This window comes from Ipomoea nil, unplaced genomic scaffold (genome assembly GCF_001879475.1).
Source record: "Ipomoea nil cultivar Tokyo-kokei standard unplaced genomic scaffold, Asagao_1.1 scaffold2848, whole genome shotgun sequence".
NCBI classification, from domain to species: Eukaryota; Viridiplantae; Streptophyta; class Magnoliopsida; order Solanales; family Convolvulaceae; genus Ipomoea; species Ipomoea nil.
The window spans coordinates 2,510,745-2,513,835 of record NW_017619276.1 but is presented as its reverse complement, the minus strand read 5'-3'; the positions used below and the strand labels follow the sequence as shown (position 1 = coordinate 2,513,835).

The following is a 3,091-nucleotide window of genomic DNA, read 5'->3' as shown; positions in this document are numbered from 1 at the left end:
TTAGAGCTTTCTTCTTCTTCTAGCTTGGAAACCACATCTTCCTTTGCTAGCTACAACCTCCTTCACCTCCTAAACATCCCCAACAACCAACAACAACAAGCCACTAAGTACTCAGAGGAAGAAGAGGAAGAACAATGGAGGAAATGGAAGGCCAAGGTTGAAGAAATACTTACTGTGAATCCCTTTGGAGTTGTGAAGCTAAGGTTTGGCAGCCAAGAAGGGAATCAGGAGGAAAATGAAAGGATTCTAATGCTTTTATATGGGTTCAAAACCGTAGGAGATCTTCTTATGATTGGTTGATGAAATGAACAATCTTATTGGCTCTCAATTAAAGCATCAAACAAAGGTGGAGGCTAGTGGTTCACCATACTCCATGGTCCAAAGGCTAGAATAGCTATTTAAAATACTTTGGGGTTGAAAATGGAATTTTCAAAAATGTTTTCAAGACAAACATTTGTTTTAAGCTTCTCAGAATTCTCCCGGTTTCACTCAGATAGATTTCTCAATTCAAAACATGGCACGCAATGTACCCGGAAAATTAGGATATTGGAATTAAATCCATTCTTGATGTCAAATTAAATTTAAAATGGCTCAAAATAATTTACTCAACACCGCTTTCTTTGTAAAAAAATTTTATGGAGTGAAAATTGGCTATTTTGGATTTTCTTAAAACCGGATTTATAAAATAAATTATTGGGTTGTCATAGTATCCTCCGTCTTTTCGTGGCAATCGTTGTTTGGATACTAACACTAACAAGGTTTTTGTCTGTCGCCACATGCGATTCGATGAGACTGTCTTTCCTTTTGTTGCTCGTGTTGATTCGCAGGTTACTTCGCCGAGTTGGGAACCATGGGCCGTTGCGCCTGTGTTGACTGCTTGTGATGTGGTCCGGTCGGGTGATGCCGCTGCTGAACAAACTGTCGTGCCTCACTCGCCTGCTGCTGTTGATGAGTCCGTGTCCAGTGAGCGAACAGTCAAGGACTAGCCAGCTGCTCGGCAACGGGGTCGGCCTCGTGGCCGTTCTCGCGGGGCGAAAGCGGCCTCACTTCCTCGCTCTCATGTTATGGCTCGCACTAAGCATGGGACCGTATGAGCATGTCGCGTTGGCTACTACCACAACTGTTGAGCCCACCTGCTATTCTCATGCGGTTAAATTTTCCGAGTAGCGTGAGGTGATGGACTTGGAGTTTAATGCCTTGGTTCATAATAATATATGGCGGCTTGTTCCTTTTCGCCCATGACTGAATGTTGTAGGTTGCAAGTGGGTTTTTCGAACCAAGAGGAAAGCTGATGGTTCGGTTGAGCGTCATAAAGCCCGGCTAGTTGCTAAAGGCTTTAATCAGGTTGCTGGAGAGGATTTCTTTGAAACGTTCAGCCCTGTAGTTAAACCAACTATGGTACGTCTTCTCTTGTCCTTGGCTGTATCTAGTGGATGGACCATTCGTCAGTTATACATCCACAATGCTTTCTTGAATGGTAATTTGGCTGAGACTGTGTATATGCGTCAACCCCCCGGTTATGAGGACAAGACGTTACCCGGACACGTGTGCTTGCTTCAGCGTTCTCTCTATGCGCTCTAACAAGCACCTCGTGCCTGGTTTACGAGGTTACATGATTTTCTTGTTTCTGTTGGTTTCTTGCCTTCTAAGACTGATGTCACTCTCTTTGTTTATTCGTGTGATAATATTCGGCTATTTTTTTTTTATCTATGTGGATGATATTCTGGTCATGGGTTCTGACTCGGATCGTGTTGCTGAACTTGTTACTAAACTGGCTATGGAGTTTAAAGTTCGTGATATGGGGGTGTCATCATTCTTTTTGAGCATTGAGACTGTTCCGGTCTCTGGTGGTATGCTTCTGTCTCAGCAGCACTACATGAAGGATATTCTCAAACAAGCTGACATGGTGGACTGTAAGCCTGTAGCCACACCGGTTTCATCTGCTAAGGGTACGGATGAGTCTATGGCTCCTTATGCTGATCCCACTCAGTATCGAAGTCTCACAAGTGCCCTTCAGTATCTTACGGTAACCCGTCCTGATTTATCTTATGCTATTAATCGTTTATGTCAGTACATGCATGCTCCCACTACTGCAGACTAGGCCTCTCTCAAGAGAGTTTTGAGGTATGTTAATGGGACGTTGCACCTTGGTCTTCGGGTGTCTCGTTCTAACTCTCTTGAAATTCATGCTTATTCTGATTCAGATTGGGTTGGCTGTAACACCCCGTGTTACGACCCCTAAAACCAATTAATCATTTAACCAATTATCCAAAGAAAGAATTAAATTACAATAATTAATTAGGAAAAGGCCCACCATAGTCCGTGGGCCCTCATCTCTAAACCCAACCCCTAGTCCTAAAAGGAATAGAGTTAGCAAGCCTATAGTATTGGGCCCTAATTAGGACTCTTAGATATATAAATAAGGGACATAGGAGGCACCTAGAACCCCCACCACAATAATCTCTCACCACACAAGGAGTTCCAAGAATTCCCCTATGAGAAATCAAGAAAGAAGAAAGACTTAGAGAAAGACCCTTCATAGCCAAGGAAATCAATTAAGGCTAAGAGGTAACCCATGTCTCAACAAAACCTATTTTCTTAGCTATGATCTCCATCTTAGGCATCCCCCTATATTCTTGTGTCTTGATGAATTGTTTATGATATTGATGATGTGATCTTGATAATTGGTGATATGGTTTTATCTTGATAATCTTGATGATGATAAGGGTTTCTTGATGATTGTGTGATATTCTTGAGGAATTCGGATTCTTAGCTTGATGATTATGTGATATTCTTGATGAATTGTATTGGTTCTTGATGTTAAAGGATGAATTACATCCTTGATGATTTAAATATAATTAGAGCCCTATGATGTATCGTGAAACTCATGTGGTGTTATTCTTGATATATTGGGTGGGAATTCGCATGTTTGGGCGTTAATTGTATTTAGGAAGCATGATAGGGTACGTGTCGTACGTTTCTCGCTTTTGATCCGTTAATTGTCTACGTGGTGTCATCGATTGCGTTTAAAAGTGTCTAAGCATGGTTTCGGGTTCCACAATGGATCCCGGGGCGTTTATTGTGAAAGAGA

The 3,091-nt window shown here is 42.0% G+C and overlaps 1 protein-coding gene across 1 annotated transcript; it reads left to right on the top strand.

The window, feature by feature from the left end:
* The first annotated feature begins 1,729 nt into the window (after nucleotides 1-1,729).
* LOC109160531 (uncharacterized mitochondrial protein AtMg00810-like) lies at nucleotides 1,730-2,101 on the top strand. The gene has a single exon (XM_019308818.1). The coding sequence runs from the start codon at nucleotides 1,730-1,732 to the stop codon at nucleotides 2,099-2,101; it is 372 nt and encodes a 123-aa protein (XP_019164363.1).
* The last annotated feature ends 990 nt before the right edge of the window (nucleotides 2,102-3,091 follow it).

Bases quoted from the DNA above. Each gene is read 5' to 3' on its own strand.
- LOC109160531 (XM_019308818.1), top strand. From the start codon at position 1,730: ATGGGTTCTGACTCGGATCGTGTTGCTGAACTTGTTACTAAACTGGCT.